General features: G+C 44.6%; 1 protein-coding gene and 1 long non-coding RNA gene across 9 annotated transcripts in view; one reads left to right on the top strand and one right to left on the bottom strand.

Moving 5' to 3' along the window:
• Positions 1-2,274, top strand: LOC307226918. The gene is made up of 2 exons (XR_013843696.1): positions 1-219; positions 2,058-2,274. It is a non-coding gene; the product is annotated as an uncharacterized lncRNA (long non-coding RNA).
• A 3,236-nt stretch (positions 2,275-5,510) lies between these two features.
• The window catches only part of ARHGEF28 (Rho guanine nucleotide exchange factor 28), a 136,835-nt gene continuing 120,949 nt past the window's right edge, over positions 5,511-21,396 (bottom strand). For all 8 annotated transcript variants that reach the window (XM_079995277.1, XM_079995279.1, XM_079995280.1 and 5 more), the window contains 2 exons: positions 9,873-9,986; positions 5,511-6,765 (listed from right to left, as the gene is read on the bottom strand). In XM_079995277.1, the coding sequence (XP_079851403.1) occupies positions 6,605-6,765; positions 9,873-9,986 (275 nt within the window). In that variant the 3' untranslated portion in view covers positions 5,511-6,604. The remainder of the gene's footprint in view (positions 6,766-9,872; positions 9,987-21,396) is intronic.

The following is a 21,396-nucleotide window of genomic DNA, read 5'->3' as shown; positions in this document are numbered from 1 at the left end:
CCCAAGACAGTTTGGCACCTGGGGTGAACCACAAAATTGTGCCCCCCCCTTTCTGCCAAGGAAGAAAGTGTGAGGGAAGATCTATATCAGGAAGAAGGGGGAAATCAAGATCTACATCGGGATCTTCTGCTCCTGTGGATCCCGCCACCTGAAGTGATCACTTCACGTTGTCTTATGTGTGGGCCGGCCCTGCATCCAGCCCAATACTGGGTACCCCAGGTATGTGTCCCTCCAAATATTGTTGGGCACTAATTTTCCATTTATGGCCAAGCAAGAATCAAACCTAAGTCTCTACAGGATAAGACTTGTAGCCTAACCCACAGCTTTGTTGTTATTGTTGTTTAGTCATTTAGTCGTGTCCGACTCTTCGTGACCCCATGGACCAGAGCACACCAGGCACTCCTGTCTTCCACTGCCTCCCGCAGTTTGGTCAAACTCATGCTGGTAGCTTCGAGAACACTGTCCAACCATCTCGTCCTCTGTTGTTCCCTTCTCCTTGTGCCCTCCATCTTTCCCAACATCAGGGTCTTTTCCAGGGAGTCTTCTCTTTTCATGAGGTGGCCAAAGTATTGGAGCCTCAGCTTCAGGATCTGTCCTTTTTCTTGGCAGGGATACTGGAGTGGCGTGCCGGTTCCTCCTCCAGGTGGATCACGTTTGGTCAAAACTCTCCACTATGACCTGTCCATCTTGGATGCCCTGCTTGGCATAGTTCATAGCTTCCCTGAGTTATTCAAGCCCCTTTGCCACGGCAAGGCAGTGATCCATGAAGGGGAACCCACAGCTAGCCAACATGATTTTCTCTAGATGTTAAGAGACTACTACTACCATTATTCCTCATCATTGGCTATGCTGGCTGGGGCTGATGGGAGTTGGGTCTAAATAGGGCTGCCATACATCCGGGAATTCCTGGACATGTCCTTTTTGGGGGGTCCTACACCCCCATGCAGGGGGGGGGATTTTACATTTTAAAGCAAATGTCCTGGATTTTGGGGTTGTTTATTTATTTTATTGTTAGTGATGATAATTTGTGTGTAGGTGGCTCAGGCTCTGAGGCAGCGGCGTAGCGTGGGTTGTCAGCACCCAGGGCAAGGCAAGTAATTTGCGCCCCCTAACCCGGGGCAAGGCAAGTAATTTGCGCCCCTAACCCCTAACCTGCCGCCGCTGCCAGCTTCTTCTTGCTGCTGCCTGGGCTGGGGTATTTATGGTAAGGTAGCCACGGCGGCGGCAGGTCCGTGTCAGGTGATCTGAGGCGAGTTGCCGCTGGCACTGCCGCCCAAACGACACCGCTTGCCTGGAGGAGGAGGGCAGAGAGGCGAGGAAAATGCAACATGGCCCAGCCGCTGCAGCAGCAGCAGCAGCGGCGGGGCTGTGAGGAGGGGCTGCCTGGCGCGCCCTCTGCGGCCCTGACGCGCGGGGACCGCGGTGAGCGCTGAGAGCTGCTGCCTGCCGGACGCCTTCAGCCCGGACGCGCGCACAGCTCATCGGTTCCGCGAGACATGGGGCTCTGCTACAGCCTGCGCCCGAGGCCCTTCGGCGACTCCGGAGGCGGCGAGCGCCCCCCCCCCAGATGTTGCGCCCAGTGCGGACGGCCCCCCTGCACCCCCCATGCCACGCCACTGCTCTGAGGATCATCTCTGTGCAATGCAGGAATGTGCAGCTGCCCCATACAGGGTCTGAACCTGCAACTTTTTCATTATCAGCACCATGTTCTAACCAACTTTGAGGAACTGTGCAATATAGTCCACTTTTAATACCTGTTCCTATATATTTGAATAACTTTATCAGTAAATGGGGCTGGAGGCTAATTTTGTGATATGTAAAAGTAGCCGAAGTCAGGGCCTCCGGCTATTCCATCGTGCTTTTACAGGTGGGTAATTACAATGGACAAATTAATTGAAACACATTAAGGCAATACACTGGGGGCTCCAGCTGGAGACAGGATGAGCATTCCAGATGGAAAAGGTCATTAATTTGTCCTTCAGGGACCCGAGCATCAGCCTGGTAATTACTGTAATATTACCCCATAGCTGATTGTGTACTGCTGCTTCCTTTGATAGGACGATGGCATATTGTGAAGCAACTGCAGCAAGGAACAGACTTGGATTCTTTATTTAAAAAAATACAGGAAGCAGTTGATTCTCTCTGGAATCCCAGAAAACCCGATGAAGGTTAACAAGAAGCCATTCCCTGAAACCTATTTGAGTCTCGTGAAAAGACACATTTTCTTTTTGGTCAAAAATTATAAATCCACACTGATGTGGATTTACCGTTTGACCTCTGCTCTTGTCTTCTTCCCTTGCCCCCAGTAAATGATTGCATGAATACCTTTTTTTGCAGTTGCTTTGTCAAATTGCTACTCACACACACTCCTCCTCCATCCGAGTGAAATACAGAGAGAGAGCTTCTCTTAATTTTGCTTGAAAAGGATTTTGCACAACATGACAGACAGCAGCAAGTGATTTCAAGAAAAAATGTGGGTCAGCTTTCTGGGTCTTAAAGCTGGTTAGTACCACAATAAAACGTGTCTGGGATCAGGCAGCAAGGATTCAATGTAGGCTCATGTTTAGATTACTGCAATGCATGCAATGTGGGAATCCCCTTGGGTTTGCCCAGAGGCTGCAGCTGGTACAGAACATAGTGGCTACATTGGTTGTGGGGGGAAGCTACCACTAGTATGTAGCTCCTTGCTTGCACGATTTATACTTACTGTCCGTTTGCTACCGGGCCAAGTTCAATGTGTTGGTACCTAACATATCAGTCCCTATACAGCTCAGGACCAGCTTACTTACGTGACTACACTCAGTAGATTGCTGTGGTCAGTAGGAGAGTTTCTCCTGCAAGTTCCAAAGATCTCAGAAGCCTGTTCCATAGTAACTCAGAACAGGGCTTTTAGTGTGGCTGCCCGTGTTCTGTGGAATAGCAGCCCGCTTGACAGACACCCACAATCTGCACTTTCTGGAAGCAGCTGCAAGACATTTTTGCTTTGACGGTCTTTCCCTATGCCCTTAACCCTGTGCAAGTGCACCTGTCAACCTATGCAGAGAGGGATTGCATGAGTGTATATTGACCATATCATAGGGGTATTTTCTAATGCAGCAGCAGTTCAGGGAGAGGGGAAGTGCAAGAAATGCAACTCTTGTCCTGAGTTACTGAATCCTTAATGTTTTCCAAAAGCTCATGTTTAATTCAACTAAACATTAAAAATGTCTAAATGATGGATAGAATTACAGGATGCATGTTGGTTTAAGGACTGCCTAGCTTATTGGTTTGCATTTTAAATCTTTCCTTCCCTTCCCCCCACCCCCGTGCCAATGCATCCCTAATACAGAATCTCTTTTATTCTGTCAAGATTTATTTTTACTAGGAATATGGGTGAATGACGTAGATAATGTTTTATGTACAAAGTCCGAAGATCCTTGAAAGTACAGTTAAATACAGTGGTGCTTCGCAAGACTAAATTAATCCGTTCCGCGAGTCTCTTCGTCTTGCGGTTTTTCGCCTTGCGAAGCACGGCTATTAGCGGCTTAGCGGGTTAGCGGCTACTAACGGCTTAGCGGCTTAGCGGCTTAAAGAAAAAGGAAACAAACTCGCAAGAACTCGCAAGACGTTTCGTCTTGCAAAGCAAGCCCATAGGGAAATTCGTCTTGCGAAGCACCTCAAAAAACGGAAAACTCTTTCGTCTAGCGAGTTTTTCGTCTTGCGAGGCATTCGTCTTGCGGGGCACCACTGTAAGAGTTTACTATAAACACATGATCCAAAAGATAGCAACGTTTGTTTAGTTCAAACATCACACTAAACCATGTTATGTGGACAGGCTTCAATGAACTCAAAGAGAGCCAGTGTGGTGTAGTGGTTAAGAGCAATAGACTCGTAATCTGGGGAACTGGGTTCGCGTCTCCGCTCCTCCACATGCAGCTGCTGGGTGACCTTGGGCTAGTCACACTTCTCTGAAGTCTCTCAGCCCCACTCACCTCAGAGTGTTTGTTGTGGGGGAGGAAGGGAAAGGAGAATGTTAGCCGCTTTGAGACTCCTTTGGGTAGTGATAAAGCGGGATATCAAATCCAAACTCCTCCTCCTCTTCTTCTTCAAATGAATGCCCTTTTAAAATGTGTTGGGGGTATTGCATGGTTCTTGTTTTTATTTTTATTTTTATTTTGATTATGTATTGTGTTTTTATATCGTGATTTTATCCTGTGAACTGCCCTGAGACCTGTGGGTATAGGGCAGTATACAAATTTAATTTTTTATTATTATCATTATTATTTTATTATTAATAATAATAAAGGGAAGAAGGAATTAATTGAAGTTCATCCACACAGTGCTAAACCATGCTTTAGCATTACATCCAAAAACAGCCACTGGCTTCAAAATCTGTCAGTCACAGTACAGGGGGTAGGAGGAGAGGTTGCAGGACAGGCTTTAGATCTTTAATCAGAAATTATGTAGTAAAGAAACACTGTACTGTTACCATCAGTAAGTTCCAGTCACTGTTGCCTTTCAGTGCATGGAAACTGATGTTGCTTGGTTGTCTTGTGCAATGGCAGCCACCCCAAGTTTATTATAACAGCCATTGTGGCTATTTGCACTACCACAGATATGGCCAAAGGGAGTTCACTAGTAGCAACTTCTAAGTGGTAGGAGTGAGTAGACATCAAGTACCATATTTTTCGCTCTATAGGACACACTTTTTCCCCTTCAAAAATGAAGGGGAAATGTGTGTGCGTCCTATGGAGCGAATGTAGGCTCCTTGGCTTCGTGGCGACGCACCTGTCCTGGAAGCCAGAGGAGGAACAGAAGGAACTCCTTCTGTTCCTCCTCCCGCTTTGCAGTGACGCGCCTGTCCAGCGAAGCCCGAGGAAGAAAAGAAGGGTCTCCTTCTGTTCCTTCTCCAGCTTCGCTCAAGGGGCACTGCGCCTTCTCCCTCTCTGTGCAGCGCCTCTCCTATGAAGGAGAGGCGCTGCGCAGAGAGAGAGAAGGCGCAGTGCCCCTTCAGCGACGCGCCTGTCCTGGCTTCTGCTTTAGCCCTGCGCAGCTTCTTCGGGCAGGGGGAGCCTTCATCCCGCTGCCCTGAAGAGGCTTGGTGCGGTTATCCCAGAAGCCAGAACAGCCACAAGGTATCCCAGAAGCCAGATCCCTCTTGCTGTTCTGGCTTCTGGGGTTCAGAATAATTTTTTCTTGTTTTCCGCCTCCCAAAACTAGGTGCGCCCTATGGTGCAAAAAAATACGGTACCTACTAACTGTCACTGTCAACCTAAGGGGACACCGAAACCAACAGCAGCCTGTATATAACTTCCTCCAATCACTAGCACTGGTTTGCTCTGGGCCCTGGAAACTCACATGCAGGAAGAGTGTGAGAGCATCTGCACTGAGCAAGGTCCTTCCCCTCTGCTCAACAAGAACTATCATATGCTTCAAAACATGGGTCAGATCATTGAGTGATTGTAATAGTGGAAACAGCAATGGACCAAAGTAACACATTTTCTGAACGCTAGGAATTATGAAGAGCTATCTTGGAGATATAGAATATTTATTAAGTTCAAAAAAGTATACAATTATGTATGAAAAAGCACAGGAAAAAAAAACCTTCATTCATTACACTATAATGTTATCAAAGCTCTGTCCTGAAAGAAGCACACTGATTTGTAGTCCATGTGTGTGTAAAAGCAGTGGATTTGGGTTAGGCGGGGGGGGGTGGCTTTACATTTTTCTCACTATCCTCTTCTCCGTTCCACAGTAAATGTCTATGTGATGAATTTCAGTGCTTTGATAAAAAAGGGGGCACAGCCAAGAACAAGTTATAAAGCAATACATCACAAAACTGGCTTCGAATGCTTTGAAAAGAAAGTTATATACATGCTAGGTGAGACTTAGGTCTCTGATACAGACATCTGCCAAGGAGTAATCTGAAACCACCAAGAATCTAGCTTGCAGATGTGGATCGGTTTCCTGAAGCTCCTCACTTTTACAATAAAATCTTGAGACAACGCTGGGCTACTAAATTGTTCACTGTGAAAAGAGTTAATTTGGCAAAAGATCTTCGATAGTGGCAATGCATCATTTAAGGAGGCCATAGTGAGACCAAGGAGATCCAGAAAGTCACTTGAGAAATATTTCAGGTATGCTTCCCCATCCTGAGACAAAGGCTGGTATGGTGGTGAACCCATGACAGACACCCATGTGGGTAAGAATGGTCTACTATGATGCATCTACTGTTTTTAAAGTCACTGAGTTGCATTATGAAATCTCAAATGTTCCTATTGCACACAGCACTACTTTCACAAAGACTGTGCAGTCTTAATCTGGGAACAGAAATGTTTCCACCCAAGGTCTAATTGTGGTGTTCACGTCACATACACAAGTCATTGCAGATTTTAGTCCAACAATGTTTGATGTTGCTTGTAGAGCATTTCTGATGTAATATGTGTGTCACAAGATAAATATTAGACACATTTTTTAAAAATAACTTAATATGCATCCTATGAATCTGGAAAACTTTTTTTTTTACAATAAATAAGATGTCTTCAAAGTAATTTGGACAAAGACCAACTATGAACAATGAGAAAAGCCATCCTAAAGTGCTACTGGTAGTAAACAAGGAAAGGTTTTAGAGATAAACAATATTTTCTTCTGTATCTCCATTTTCTGAATCTTGTCCCCTATCACCTGGTAGACTGTGCAGCAGAACATCTGATGGGTGTTGAGGCTGGATAGTGACAAGACTTGAACTGTGTGGTCTTGGGCACTGGCTCTGCAATGCATTCATGTCTAGAACACAAAAACACAGACAAGTTAAAAGCTGTAGCTCCACATGCCATATGGCCCTAGCAAAGGACCCATAGAGAGAGGGGGGGAGGCCTGAATACCAATACTTTTTTGGTAAAAAATAAAATTATGACTACAGTAACCTTCCTGGGAAGGCCCTGAACTATTCCTTTCCACAACACCAGTTTCTCCTTTCAATGCCATCATTGCGCCTACACTACCTGCAGCAAACAAGCACAGATTGTTGCATCCAATGCTGAGTGAGCAACATTCTGTTTGCACAATTTGACTTCCCCTCTCCTCTCCTCCAACCCTCTGGAACAGATTTTTGGCATGTGCAGGGGGCTGCAGGGAGGAAGTGAGGGTTTTCCTGTGCAAGCAGAACGGCAGCATCGGATACACCCCAGCGTTGTGTTCTAACAGTGGCCATTTCATATTGCTTACCTAGTCATTTAAGGCATTTGTATACTGCCTCTCTCCTAATATTGCAGATTGCAACAACAAAATCCAATCGGTAGGCATCACCATTAAATTTCCATTAGAATGGCAGCGCAAAAGCTTCACTTCCACAGTTCAAAATTACATGCTCTTTCCAGTCCTTACAATACAAACCATTAACATGCTTGAGAGAATAAAAGCAGCTTAATCTGGCACCTGAAAGATAATACAGCAGGTGCCAGGGGAGCGAAAAAATAGGTGGTGTGCTACAACTGGGTCATGTGGCAGCCTCCCAACACTCTTCAATGGGAGCCTTCAGCAAGAAGTCACCAACGGACTCAGCTGAATGCTGCCCAAACTTGCTCTTACTAAGTTTGTCATCCTTGGGCCACTTCAGTGAAGAACCACTGTTATGGCAACAGCGGCGTAGCGTGGGTTGTCAGCACCCGGGGCAAGGCAAGTAATTTGCGCCCCCTAACCCGGGGCAAGGCAAGTAATTTGTGCCCCTAACCCCTAACCTGCCGCCGCTGCCAGCTTCTTCTTGCTGCTGCCTGGGCTGGGGTATTTACGGTAAGGTAGCCACGGTGGTGGCGGCGGGTCCGTGTCAGGTGATCTGAGGCGAGTTGCCGCTGGCGCTGCCGCCCAAACGACGCCGCTTGCCCGGAGGAGGAGGAGGGCAGAGAGGCGAGGAAAATTCAACATGGCCCAGCCGCTGCAGCAGCGACGGCAGCGGGGCTGTGAGGAGGGTCCCCTGACGCGCGGGGACCGTGGCGAGCGCTGAGAGCCGCTGCCTGCCAGACGCCTTCAGCCCGGACGCACGCACAGCTCGTCGGTTCCGCGAGACATGGGGCTCTGCTACAGCCTGCGCCCGAGGCTCTTCGGCGACTCCGGAGGCGGCGAGCGCGCCCCCCCCAGATGTTGTGCCCGGTGCGGCCGGCCCCCCCTGCACCCCCACGCTACACCACTGTATGGCAACACTTCCCAGGCAGAACTATGGAGGGCAGAAAGGCAGAAGTCCTGGAGTGTTTCTGACATTCTGCTGGGTGCAACGCTTATGGAGGAAGGAGTTGGGAAAGGTGGTGTGCCAAAAAGGGTGGGAAGAAAATATGACAGGGGTGAACACTTTTCCTGGGAAATTCTTTGTCAGGATTCTCTCTCTACTCATAGTCCAGGGCAGGTTGCTGAACTTAAACTCCCATCATCCCTGGTCATGGTGGCTGAGACGGATGATAACCAACATCTAGAGGGCTGCAGGGTAGAGCAATGTGCGTGCTATAATTTGGTCCTCAACGTCACCATAATGTGGTGACAGTCTTTCTGTATCACCTATATAATTAACTAATTATTGCATTAGTTGAAGGCATTTTTATGATTAAGGAAGTGATATACATTTTTCTCCATACAAGGGTTCTCTCTTTTTTTTGGTTACTAGTGTACAAAAAGTCACAAGTACCCATCACATAAGTGCAACCTGAGAATAAGTTTTAAAATGTATATACCATTCCCCCCCCCCTCAAAATTAGGACTAAATTCTAGCCATAGTTAAGCCTTCTTATTTAAATATGAGAGCAAAGCACATGAGTTAATCTTTCCTAAGAGTTAAAATATTTTTGGTTGGCCAGTGAACTGAATATCTCTCACTGAAATCAACAAGAATTCAGGCACAAAGTGTAGTACAGCACAATGTGAGAGCCTAAATACAAAATAAAGCCGCAACATATATTAAAACAAGCCAAAGAAACTGCAATAGATCATGTCACTAAACCATTTCAATTGCCAGGACAGCCAGATCAAGTAACAGGTATAGTGTTACTCAGGGCCGTTCTTGGCCTGGATTTAAGAAACCCTGTCGTAATGCTAGAATGAGTGAAGAAAATAATCAGAAAAGGTCAAAAAACACATGCTTTTTAAAAGGCACAATATAAATGAATAATAAAATCAGATTGAACGATTTAGGAATCATTTGGCTACATTGCTCAGCTTTGTTGGGTTTCTGAAAAGTTCCAAAAACATCCCTCCTAAGACTTTGCTGTTGTACCCAGATTATACCACTCTGGAGTTCAGACAAAGGAATTGCTTCCTTTTGTAAAGGAAAAACCCTGCACATAGAAAACCAGAGTATCAGGTTGAAGGCTAAGCTAGAACCCTTCTTCCTGGCATGTTACTTTTCCATACACAGGGACTATTTTATATGAGGAGGAGTTCAAACGATGGATCCCCATTGTGAAATCTGTAGCAGCACAGCCTAGAAACAATTTTACTGAAAGATAAGCTGTTTACCTAGCAAGGCTCCATAGGAAAGTTCCCTCTTAGAATATTACTTAATGATTTCTCATCCCCCAGAATGAGCTAGGACCCAGTGATCTAACCTTAGGGCGGTGTGGGTGGTTTGCCATGCTATTTGCAAAGGGGAAATAAATGCAAGTAATATGGACAAATGGGACTCTTTGGGCTGGGCTGGATTGACAGAAGCATAAGACAAAAAATTCCTTGCCATGAGTCTTTACAAAAAAGAACCAGAAGCCACTGCCTACAGTGCCCAAGAGTCTGCCAGTCACAACAATACAACTTAAGAGGTATGTTCTAGCTTCTTACAACGACAATTGTGAATTGTGTGTGTGCATTCCTCAAATGAGGTTCAGATGCAGGTTGCCTGGAGTTTCACACCTCACCTTGATATTTGGGTATTTGGCTTTTTAGTGATAGATCCGAGTTCATTCCTGGATTCCTAACAAAATCTTCACTGGCCAAGTTCATCCTGCTGTTCACGGCTTCTGTGCAACTGCCTGTGAAACAAAGCAATGCTGTTTTAATTGACCAACATTTTCCTTGACCATCATTTCAAAAGGGCAGAAAAGTAAGAGAAAATCCAACAATGGTGTCATTATAGCATTGCTTTACTGCATTCACAGCCATTTCTTAATCCAAGGGAATCAGAGAAAGATGTGTGGACGTTAATTGCACTTAATCAATTAATAAACACTCTTACGTCTTAAAGTTCAAATATCTCAGGAAGAAAAGTTGTTTTTTCTCCCCAAATCATTGAGAGCAAACCTATGGACACTGTCCTTGGAATAACTACAATACCATCCTAAGTCTTTCAGGTTCATATGGCAAAAGAACCAGGGTGTTATATCTATGAAGTCTGCCCTGTAATATAACCAATATATATATATAGTTATTGCAGAACTTAACACTATCATCATTTTGGAAGACTGCCTGTAATTTAAAAAGATGTTACCTACTTTTTAAGAAAGGTGTCTCAATATTATTCTGGAAAAGCAACAATAAATGGGTGAACAATAGTGAATCTGGTACCCAGCCTATGGAGGAACTGTGGGTTTAGTGGAATCCACAAGCTCCCCTCCTGTCTTTCCAATCTTAGCTATGTCATGTGCACCTCCAGGGTTCTCAAAATATTAATGCAGGGAGCCAGGAGAAAAAATAAGGAATCCAGGTCTCCCCCCCCCCAACCCCGCTCATCAGAGTACTGCATGAATCAATATATGGGGCAAGTAAGAGACTTAGGGTGGACTTTTTTTGCACAAGGCTCAACTGAATGGTGGACCAGTAGTCCCAAATGTTTACGTGCTGGCCCAAGTTATTTTGCTGCTTGAGGCAAAGGACAAATTGGCGCCGTCCCCCTCCACCTTTCCACATATAGAACTTGACCAGAGCAGGGCTGGCCTCCCATAAGGCAAGCTGAGGCACCTGCTTTAGACAGCAGAACACCAAGAGGCAGTGCCCCTGTGTGGGAGCCCTGCCCACCCAATTGTTGATGGAGAAGTGGTGGCTGCAGTTTCTAATGAGATGAATTGCTGGGATAGATCAGTCAGCAGAGCATGAGACTTTTAATCTCAGGGTTGTGGGTTCCAGCCCCACGTTGGGCAAAATATTCCTGCATTGTAGGGGGTTGGACTAGATGACCGGTGTCCCTTCCACATCTATGATTGATCTATGATTCGTATTTGAACGCTAGTGATAGAACAGCATCCTCAACCTACCACACCTGAGGTCAGCAAAGTAACTGATCCCACTTCCAGATAATTATGGGAAAGCGATGCCTCAGTGGTGCTGAAAAGGCTCTAGTGCGGAAGCAACCCTACTGAAAGCAGCACATATGTTCCAGAATTTGGATAGCTGCTGCCAGTCAGAGTAAATAATGCTAAACTTGATGGACCACACCAAGGGATTGTCACAGCACGCAGCAGTGTCCTATTGCACTATAGCTGGATACTCAGATTCATAAAACTGCAAAGCAGAAATCCTATGCACACTAGTTTTTTAGGTGAATACTGTGTTTGCATTTAATGGCACTTAAAACCTGCTTCAAAGACCTATTGGAAATCTGCCTGTGTATCTTTCCAGATGTAATGTATTTTCCCCGGGAGGATGCTGTCTGCATTTGCTAGCGCTTTCCTCCTGCTAGTCCTAGAAAATTATATCCCTGGTCCTGACTGCAAAGTCCTCTTGGGAAAACCTCAGCACCTGGGAAAGGCACTATGCTACAGTGTGCCTTATCTTGTGTTCTCAATACCAGGGGCCTCCGAAGGGTTAGCGCCTGAACAAAGTCTGCGCAGGTGCTTTTCCTTTGAGCGTTCATGCTTCTCTTGGGAATTCCAGTAAAAAACCTAGACTCCATTACGGCCTGCAGCATCTAAATGCAAAAAAAGACCTCACACCCTTTGTTTTGCACGCTTTGAAGTAAACATCCAGCAACCTCGCGGGATACGGTAGTGTCCCAGACAACAGCGCACTTTCCCAGCAATACCTGATGAACTGATAAGCAGCACAACCTGTACACCTTCTGCAAACAGGTTGAATGCACATCAGAAGAAAACGGATCCAGCGAGGCCTGTATTGTATCTTTCCTAGGGGTTGCCATGGTAACACCTCTCTGGATAACATGATCTGAAGGAGGTCCTGGCAGCATTCAGAATTTTCATATTATGGATTGTTGTTTTTAAATGTGTGGATTGAAATATGAAGGTGTCACCAGTCACTTTGATGTCGGGCAAGACCAACGAAGCTAGTCCCAGATTAGAAGCAGCTCCTCGGGCAAAAATATTTCTGCGTTCTACCACCCAAACACCATTTAAGAAGAAGGGGTATAGCTCAGTGTTCATCCACTCTGCGTGCGGAAGGTCCCTGGTTCAATCCCCAGCCGCTCCAGGAAGGGCTGGGAGTGTTCCCTGTCTCAAACCCTGGGAGCCACTGCCAGCCAGTGTAGACAGTATAGGGCTAGATGGACTAGTGGTCTGAGCTGCTATAAGGCCGTTTCCTGTGGAAGTGGAGAGTATCCTGTTTCTGCTAGAACTTAATACGTGCAAAGCGCATAGGAAGATACCAGCCCAGACTATGGCTCGATCTTCACTATACAATTAAGGCAGTTTCACACCACTTTCAACAGTCATGACTTCCCTTCCAAAGAATCCTGGGAACTGTCATTTGCTGAGGGTGCCTAGAGTTGTTAGGGAGACCCCTATTCCCCACACAGGGCTACAATTCTCAGAGTGGTTAACTCTCAGCACCCTCAACAATGGGATTCTTTCGGGGAAGCCCTGCCTGTTTAAGTGGAATGCTCTCCCCAGGGACGTTCACCTGGCGCCTTCATTGTACACCTTTCGGCGGCAGGCAAGAACGTTCCTTTTTAACCAGGCCTTTAGTTGACCTAATCAACATCCCATACCAATTAAAATGTGGCTCTTGGGGGGCATTATTATTGGGTTATTGCTTTTTATGTGGACTGCCCTGAGACCTCCGGGTATAGGGCGATATATGAATTCAATCAATCAATCAATCAATCAATCAATCAATCAATACTGCTTTAAATCTATAGCGTGGATGGGGTCTATTTGTCTAGCCCAGTGTTATCTGTCTGGAAATGTCTCTCTAGGGGCTTGGATAGAAGCTGTTCGCATCACTTGCTCCTTTCGCTTCGCTGGAAGTGCCATGGACTGAACCTGGCTCCTTCTACATGCAAAGCAGCTGTTCCACAATTGAGTGACATGTTCTACCCCCCCCCAAAAAAAAACGTTTTACCACATAGCTGCGGCTTTTCTAGTAAAAGCATCACACGGAAGGCACCCAAGGGAGAAAGTCGAGAGCATTTCAAGGAGACTGAGGAACAAAAGCACCAGACAAGCTCTAAGCATCAAACCCTTGGCTGCCGTTTGAGTGAGCAAGTACAACTTTGCACTGCCTGCCTCACACACAAAAAAAAGCACAATGTGTCACCCAGACGACACCGTCAGCCTCAAAGTGGAGCAGGAAGGCCTGCTGTCACCATGCTTTCCGCAGTCAGCTTGGACGTGCTGCAAGGCTCTGGGTCTGATCCAGGCAGCAGCAGCTGGTCGCACAGCAGGCTGTTAAATGCCACAGTGAAAACAGATAGTTCGACAAGCACTAACTGGGAGCAACAAATCAGCAGCTCAGGTGTGGGCAGTGCTCAACTTATTTCGTATCTTTATATTTATGTGCTATGAAAGCCTCCAAGTCCAGGGTTTTCCTGGCTCTGCAGCAGAGCTCTCTCTCTTTCTCTCTAAGGGCCAACTTTTACAACCCATTGTCACTCGCATTGCAGGCATGGCTCGTAACAATGCAATCTGCCTCAGCCACGCAGGCCAGAAGTTTTGTACATTATGAAAATGCCTTGGGGAGCAGCCACAGCGTAGCAGCACCAATATTTGTAAATAGTGCATGCGATTTTCCAATTGGTTCATATGTTTCATTTATGGTAGCTTTGCCCCCCCCCAAAAAAAAGTCTGAAGATAATTGGATTTCCATTTTATACCTATAAATTGGTGGAAAGCATTGTGCAAAATACAATTATCAAGCATGAGGAAAAATGTTTTCTGCCCCCCCCCCCCAATGGTGAATGTGGCTTCTGAATATATTAAGTCTTGTCTCACTATCCTTTTAGAATTGTTTGGAAGAGTTAATAATTGGGAAAAACTATTCAGGGATAGTATGATAAGATTTGGGAAATTTTAGTGACAAAGTTTAGCTATACTTAAATGAGTTTCAATTTTATACGACCAGGTATTTTTTAAAATGAAAGCAATTTTCTATTCTTCTTACATTATCAAATATTTTATAAAAAGCATTCTCAGTTGGTTTTTAAATTTTATTATTACTCCCTATTGTGTACAACATGCATTATTAGTCTTGTTACTCCCATATTTCCACTGTAATTGTTTAAATGTTCTTACTATTCTTCTTTTACATCCCTTTTTAAAATTTCCATTATTTCCCAAACTTGAAATAAAGAGAAACATTTGTTCCAGAAGAACATTTGTTCTTCAAAATGTTAAAACAGTTTTACAGGTAGCCTTTCATCAACTCCCCCCCTCCTGCCTCTTCATAAGCTTAGTACAAACTTAAGACTATACAATTCACAAAACTCCCAGTAAAATACCACTCTCATATCATATCATACCCAAAATGATCTCTCTCTTTTTAACGTTCAAAGGGGAGGGTTTCTTGATATTGTTCTTTCGGGACATCACTGCATAACCTCAGGACAGAACACGGAAAATCACTACTCCGTTTCCAAGCTGTTCCAATCTCTGTGATCAAGGGGATTTGATCAAGGCATTTAAATCAGGCCTTAGTGGGTGGCACCCATTGTCTGTGTTAATTCTGAGCTCCAGAAATATTGCTCAGAATAGTGCACACCTCATCATCTCATCTGGAAACATTGGCATCAGGCACGCCTCACAATCCCACTTTGTAGAAACATAATGCTACCTCTGAGGAGAAGGGGTGGGTAGGAAAAGGATGACATGGGTAACGATTTTCTTCTTCTTCATTTGAGGCTTAAAAGCAGGAAAGGGGGGGGGGAGAGACACCCACACCTTTTGACTATGTTTCCTAGGAAAATGCTTTCCTTTCAAAGGCTGATGAAACGCTGTAATTTTGTTATCGGGTCAGTATATAGTTCCAATAACCATGTGGCCTGCAATTAGTGGTTTGTCATTATAAAACCACAGCTATTTCACATGCAGCATCTACAGACAGAAGGTCGGCCCAAGACATGTTGCCACTTGCAGTAGAAAATCCTCAAAGCACCTTCCCAGCAAGAATTCATAAACATCTTTGTTGTGATATAACGCAGTAGTAGTCAACACCTTCCAGGTGTTGTTGGGCTACAAGTCCCACCACCCCCAACTGTTGGCCATACTGGCTGGGTCTGATAGGAGATGTAGTCCTTGAGGACACCACATTGGCTACTGCTCACATAATAGCATTCAAAACCTTCTGCCTGAGCTGCTACCTCCAATCTAGTGGGATTGGCTCTAAAGAAAAAGCCATTCTTGTGTTCTAGTCCATCATGACCTTAAAGAAGGAGGAGGGGGACCTTCATTCCTGTCAGAAGTTCTAGAAGAATAACCAATTTGTGTCTTCCAGGTGTTTTTCCAGACTACAGCTCTCATCAGCATGAACTAGCATGACCAATAGCCAGGAATTATGGGAGCTGTAGTGCAATACAGCCAGGAGGACACCACATTGTTTACTCCTGTGCTGGAAAGTTCAGAGATGTGGTCTGTGTGTGCAAGGTTCTATATGTGAGATGGCACAGAGACAATAGCCCTGTTCAGTTCACATGGGCAGGGGTGTGCATATGAAAGCCTTGCCCATAACTTCCCTGGGATCAACAGCTGCTCTTGATATCTGTGTATGATTAGTGCAAAGGTTTTTTAAAAAATTGTTCAAACCCACTTAGAAATTCATTTGCGTGTGGGAGCCTTAGCTTATTGGGGTTTCTGATCATGGAGAGAGTTTCCAAGTGTGTTCAGTGGAAGATGCTTATTAAACACGCTTTTCATGCTTTCATGCTAATTGCACAAAGGTCTGAAGAGGTGCTAGTACGCTCAAGGATGTTGTGGGCTGGGCTGGTATATGTGTCCCTGTTCCTTATGCTAGCAACTTCGTGTTTTGCATGTTCAGGCAAATGCTTGAACATGGCTAAGGAAGAACTGTGAAATCAATCAAGGATATGTCTGGGTACAGCAGTCACAGCCTACATATGGGCTATGATAGGCCAAGCTAGCTTCCCCTATGCATTCACTGCTTGGTTGGCTGGTTGGTTTTTTAAAGGACTGTTATAAACCTTCAGTACAATAGCTGAGATATTTTTTTCAGTACGAACAATGTGCTCGCTAGCTTTAGGTTGCAATCCTAAGCACACTTACTAAGGAGTAAAATCTCATTGAACTCAATGGGACTTTGTCCTGAGTAAATATGGTTAGGATTGCATGCACTTTGCTTACATCATCTGTTAGGAATGAACAATAGATTCCCCCCCCCCCCGTGCCAAATCTTGTTACAACAGGGATTAAAGTCAGAAAAGGCTACCTTGCCCTTTTTTAAAAAAAATAGCTGTTAATGCCATCTTCCCTCTGCTCATCTAACTAGTTGCGAAACTGCTTGTGGTTTTATTTCATCGCTTCCAAAGTTACATTTAGATTGGATTTTAATTTTTCCCCAATCTGCTGTAGACTACCTTATTATTCTGTTGCATTATAGAAATGGAAATTGTCACATCTCATCTAGCTCAACAGTGCCCCCAACAGCCTAACAGAAAGAGCTATACAAAGCTGAAAGCAATTCTTTCCAGTTCTGTATTTTAGTATAGCCTATGAAGGTTGGAAAAACCCTCATGTCATGTTATGGGCTCAGCCCAGCTAGCTAATGCTTATACTAATGCCAACATTTGTACAGAAAGGTGCCAGAATCTTGTAGTCAAAATTTCTTTATTAATTTTAAGATAACTTATATTTCCCCCCTTCTCCTTCCTTACTTCCCTGTTCCAACCTAGTGCTTCTTCCCACTTCAAGCAGGTTAAGGGGGGGGGTGCGTGTGCGCGCACAGAGTGATCCTATGTAGATCTGCTCAGAAGTAAGTCCCACTGAGTTCAATGGGACTTACTACGATACGATAATCTTTATTGTCATTGTCCTATACAGAACGACGAAACTGAAAAAATCTACATCAGACATTCAAAAACCCAACAAGCCTGCTATCCCAGCCTGTTTAGCCCCCTAGAAACTCTGATACCCCATAATTAAATACAATATACTCCCATAGAGACTACCTTACACTGCATTTAAAACCAAAATCGCATTTGGACAGAAACTGTTTCTCAGGTGGCTAGTCCTAATCTTTATAACCCTGTACCTTCTTCCAGAAGGCAGAAGCTGGAAGAGATCATTTCTGGGGTGCGCACTATCCTGCACTATCTCTGCAGCTTTCTTGTGACACCTGGAAGCATAGATCTGATACAAGGTGGGAAGAGTGCACCAAATTATTCTCTACGCAGTCATTACAACCCTGGACAGCATTGTTTTTTCCCCTGACCGTGCAGCTCCCAAACCACACACACACAGACCATAAGTTAATACACTCTCAACAGTACAATGGTAAAATGCCTTCAACATGTCCTTTGAGAGATTATTTTTCCAGAGAATACTACCAGGTAAATGTGGGCATGGTTGAAGCCTTAGGAGGGAAGAAGGCAAAAATTGGTGGCTTAATGGTATAGCAAGCTTTTCTAAAGTTCATCTGGGCAGCAAAAGGTCCTGGGATAGCATTGCAGTATACACAAACTGAGAGGTGGATCCCAGGATCCATTGTGACATTGCATAGGATGCTGGAGGCACACCCCTCAAAAGCTGCACTGGCCTTGGAGGCTGTGCATTCAGTCCGAGAGGTGCATCTGGGAGGATGATGAGCATCACCTATAAGGTGGTTGCTGCTGGTGAAAGAGCTTATAACCTCCCTGAACACTCCAAGGAAGGTAAGGATATAAATGTCATAAAGCTAAGAATATGACAGTTAATGAGAGGGGGATGTTGGGTTACTTAAGTCCATCTGAAGCTTATATGTGTGCATGTTTTAATATTTCTCAATTTACTTTTAGATTTCACTCTTAATTTGTCTTCCTCCGTCAAGCAGCTCATTATGACTTTGAGACTGCGGAGATCTCCTTCCAGCTCAACAGCACACCCATCAGCTCGACAGGCGGAGTTGCAAGAAGCTTAAAAGGTTTCAGCTGTTGCTTACTTCAATACCATCCAGGCATTACTACCACCAGGCAGCCATAAGTTGACAGCACCAACTTTATGCTTTCTCCCCACCTAGCTTATCAGAAACTGTATTTGAAGCTTCCAAAACTGTACTGAGAAAGGGAAGAGGGTATCTGTGCAGAGAAGAAAATAAACATCTCCACTGTACATATGGCTCTGCCCACATGTCACATGATTTGCACAAGCCTTATTTTTACTTCCTAATTTTAACCATTCATGGTGAGGGGCAAGACAGCAGCCAAATCTCATAAGGGAGAGATGCCTTCCTGTGCAAGAGGCCTTGTCACTAACTACACATTAACAATTACCGTATTTTTCCAAGTATAAGACTAGCTTTTTTCCCTAAAAAATAATGTCAAAATTTAGGGGGCGTCTTATGCATGGATACATCCCCCCATTTTCTTAAATCTGGGCCCCCAAAAACGGGAGGCGTCTTATACATGGGGGCGTCTTATACACGAAAAAATACGGTGCAGTGGTACCTTGGGTTAAGTACTTAATTCGTTCCGGAGGTCTGTACTTAACCCTAAACTGTTCTTAACCTGAAGCACTTTAGCTAATGGGGCCGCCGTGCCACCGGAGCACAATTTCTGTTCTCATCCTGAAGCAATCTTCTTAACCTGAAGCACTATTTCTGAGTTAGCGGAGTCTGTAACCTGAAGCGTATGTAACCCGAGTTACCACTGTATATGCCATTTTCTCCCTTTTAAAACCCAGGTTGACTGAGAATGTGGAACGGGAAGAGGAACATGCCCAGTGACTCCACCAAACCTTATCATGATCAGCCAGAGGTAAGAATGGACTCCACATGCATACAGGTGTGTATGTGAATACTCTGTAGGCATTAGTGGAAACTCTTGATAAAATCAAGGTTCCAAATGGCACATAGGTTCTTGCCTTCAGCTGGATGCATGGTCAGATGCCGACATCCTCCCAGGGGCTCCGTCACCCTGGAACATGCAAGAAGAGATTTCTTCTCTTACTTGGACACAGTAGTGCTGTCAATCAGGGCAACAGTTCGGGAAAGAAATCCATGGTCCATTCATCAAAATGAGCAAGGGGGTCTCCAAACGCAGCAGGGCTGGCTAAGCACATTGTGAAGTACATTGCCATCCACAGAGTTCCCCAGAAGATCCCTATTCTAAAATTACCTAATGGCACCACTAGAGATGAGGGAGAAATATGGTTCATTCCTCTCCACCACCAATTAAAATACCTGATTTTCACTTCCTGAAACTATGCCGGAACTGAATCATAACTATCTTTCAATATTTACACTTCTAATTTTACAATGCAGTTCCTTCCATCAAAGAAATGTACAAAGGGTACATAATTAGGAGAAAGTGTATGTAAAAATTCAGATATTTGTGGTGAAAATAACAGACACAGATGCACTTATATTAGGGGAAATTGCTTGCAAAACACACATGGAATTGTTAAGATTTGCCCATCCTTATGCAGCACTGCTTGGGTCTAGTGCTCACTGAGGTGAAAGACTTCTGCCAGGTCTGTTCCACTGGGATCCCATGACTGAATGCTCCTTCACACAAAAACTAGCTTGGGTTCAAAGTATCTGAGATAATGCCTTCCTCTGAGTCAACCTGCCTGTGCATTAAGATCAGTGGAGGAAACTCTCCTGGTAGTCACTGTATTTAATGAGATGCATAGTGTGGGGTCATGTGGATGAGCCTTTTTGGTGGTGGCTCTGCATCTGTGGAATGGCCTTCTTAACAAGGTGCACCTCGCCCTAACTTTAGAGTCAGATACGTCATTTTTACTAATGCTGCTAATAATGTTTCTGCAGCTTGGTGCTGATAACGGCAAGGTTCCAGGTTTGATCCCTGTGCATATTCCTGTATTGAGGGGGGTTGGACTAGATGATCCTCAGGGTCCCTTCCAACTCAGCAACTCTATGGTTCTATGATTAGAATTATTTAAACATCTTGCTTATAATGCATTATATTTCATATTATCTTATTTTTATAAACTGCCCTGTAACTATTTTTAGTGAAGGTCAGTGTAGAAATCTCTAATAAATGAATAAAATTCTAGTTTTCTATGTGCATGGAATGTAATTGCTACAGAGACACATTCAGTCTCTGATAACATTCAGTGATCCTTCCCCACCTGTAGTCTTTAGTGATATAACCCACGTGGAATTCAAAGACTGACATGCTTGACCCTGTTTTATTGCATGCTTTTGAAGAAAGCATCATGGCTGCTTTCTTTTTTTACATCCCATTTATTTAGAAAACTAGGTCTCTGGACCAAGTCTTTAGCTGGCACAAAAATAAATGGGCTCCCACTGACTGTAAGCCTGGCAATGATCTGCCTTTTTAATCTTTCACTGCTAAACAGATGGAATGTTTTTGGTTTTTTAAAGAAACTATTAAAATATCACTGTTTATAAAGGAATATTGGCTTTTGATGTGGTTTCAAATCTCTGTTAACTTCTTATTTTAATCACGCAACTGAACATTGCTGGATAGTGGTTTTTTTTATATTTCAAGCTGTGGCTTCTCATCTGGAGATGAAGCTCTTTTTTAATGAGAAATTGTTAATATGTGACTAATAATGCATCCAACTCTTGCCATTCCCACTGCATTCCTGAAAACCCATCTCCCATTTCATCTCCTCCACAGTCATCTTCTAGGCTCGTGTGAGTGACAGAACGTTTTTCTCCCTCTGCTGGCCATATTGCATTAGGAACTCTTATTATACCTAACAGCCAGACAGCACATTGGAGTAGACACGAGGGTCACGGACAGTGTGTGTTTTTTTCAGCTCAGTTCCAGCACCTTTCAGGTGTGCACCAGTGCCATTCTAAGAGTACAAGGGAGGCGTTCATGCTGAGCTCCGGCACCTCTTTTTCTAGAAAAACAGCACAGGTCATGCACATATCTTACACTGCACTGGAAACATGCATATGTGGTGGGGAAGCAGCACTGATCTACTGGCCCTGCTCCCAGCCTAAATGCATTCAGCATAATTTGCGTAAGGGCAACAGACATCCATACAAGTAACCATGATCAAGGAATTCTGCTTTTGGCAGAGTTCTCAGTTGTGGAGGTTGTGCTGATCAGTCTTAGGAATAGGGGCACCATCTCAT

The sequence above is a fragment of the Podarcis cretensis genome (assembly GCF_951804945.1).
Source record: "Podarcis cretensis genome assembly, chromosome: 11".
Lineage (NCBI taxonomy): Eukaryota > Metazoa > Chordata > Lepidosauria > Squamata > Lacertidae > Podarcis > Podarcis cretensis.
The sequence above is the reverse complement of the archived record's forward strand: the minus strand, read 5'-3'. Positions and strand labels throughout refer to the sequence as shown.